Source organism: Vipera ursinii (genome assembly GCF_947247035.1).
Source record: "Vipera ursinii genome assembly, chromosome: 2".
Lineage (NCBI taxonomy): Eukaryota > Metazoa > Chordata > Lepidosauria > Squamata > Viperidae > Vipera > Vipera ursinii.
In genome coordinates, this window is record NC_139513.1 from 117,214,357 (window position 1) to 117,215,602 (window position 1,246).

General features: G+C 48.5%; 1 protein-coding gene across 1 annotated transcript; it reads right to left on the minus strand.

Moving 5' to 3' along the window:
- Positions 1–237: 237 nt before the first annotated feature.
- LOC310636924 (GTP-binding protein Rhes-like) lies at positions 238–861 on the minus strand (the record flags this gene model as incomplete). Its single annotated transcript, XM_083357095.1, has 1 exon — positions 238–861. The coding sequence occupies one exon, from the start codon at positions 859–861 to the stop codon at positions 238–240; it is 624 nt and encodes a 207-aa protein (XP_083213221.1).
- Between the last annotated feature and the right edge of the window lie 385 nt (positions 862–1,246).

Genomic DNA, 1,246 nt, shown 5'->3' on the forward strand with positions numbered 1-1,246 from the left:
TTGTTTCAGACATTAGCCAACTGACCCATATTCCCTCCTTTAGCTTAGCCAAGCTAGAGCTCTGTGTCATACAGGAGGTGTCTCTTCCACTTTACAAATTACAGCCTTAATTTGGTGAGGAGATCACATTGGATTTAGAGATATGACACTGTTTACAGACAACATCCCATACCGATAGTGACTAGGTTTTGCAAAACAAAACAAGACATCATCTCGATGCTGACATTCTCACAGAGTTCAACAGATGGTGCAACTATTTGCTTTGTTCATGGGGGGCCTCAAAGGGGCTTCACTGGAGAAAGTCTCGCGTCTTCTTCGCACAACAGGACTCAGCAGGCTGGGCAGGTTGACTTGCTGAAGCAGCTCCCTGAAAACTTCCATCACATTCTCATTCTCCTTAGCAGATGCCTCCAGGAAACGGTTGTTCCAATCAAGCTCCACCAAGGAGAGAACATCTTCAGGCAACACTTGCCTAACCCCACCAGCTTCAGCTTTATTGCCCACCACTACAATCGGAGGGAACTTATCTTCTTTCAGCTCAAGGATCTCCCCGTGTAACGTCTTCACACACTCAAAGGACTCCGCATCATCCACAGCGTAGACCAAAGCAAAAGCATCACTGTTCTGAATGGAGAGCTTGCGCATCGCTGGGAATGAATAACTACCACTAGTGTCCAGGATCTCCACCTTGATGGTAATTCCACTAACCTCATACTCCTTGCTGTGCAGCTCCTCTACTGTCCGACGATGCTTTGGCTCAAATGTGTTCTGCAGGAATCGCCGGATGAGGGATGTCTTGCCAACCCCGGCTGCCCCCAGAAACACCAGGCGTACTTGGCTCTTCTTCTCAGCCAGAGACATGCTTCCCTGGATCTTTCAGATGGATGGGGGCAAAACTCTCAAGTCCCAAACGCCAACCAAAGAAAGCTTGCCGGTTTTTAGACAATCTGGCTTCAGGAAACAGCCTTGTTTTCTACTGTTGCCTGGCAAGTCACTTCCACTCTTGTCACCAACTTTGTCTAGTTACTGGGAGAACTGCAATTGTGTCCACAGTCTCCCTGTTTGTTTCCCCTTTATTTACACTCCTTCCTGTCACAGACACACACAGAGAGTCTCAAAGCTCCCCCAATCTGTGCTGGAGAGAATGTTAAGGGACGGGCACAATGTAGGAGAGAGAAGTCTGGACCAATCCGCTGAATGCTGTCTCTGAAATCAAATCTCAGCCTATGGTGGGGGGTGGGGGTGG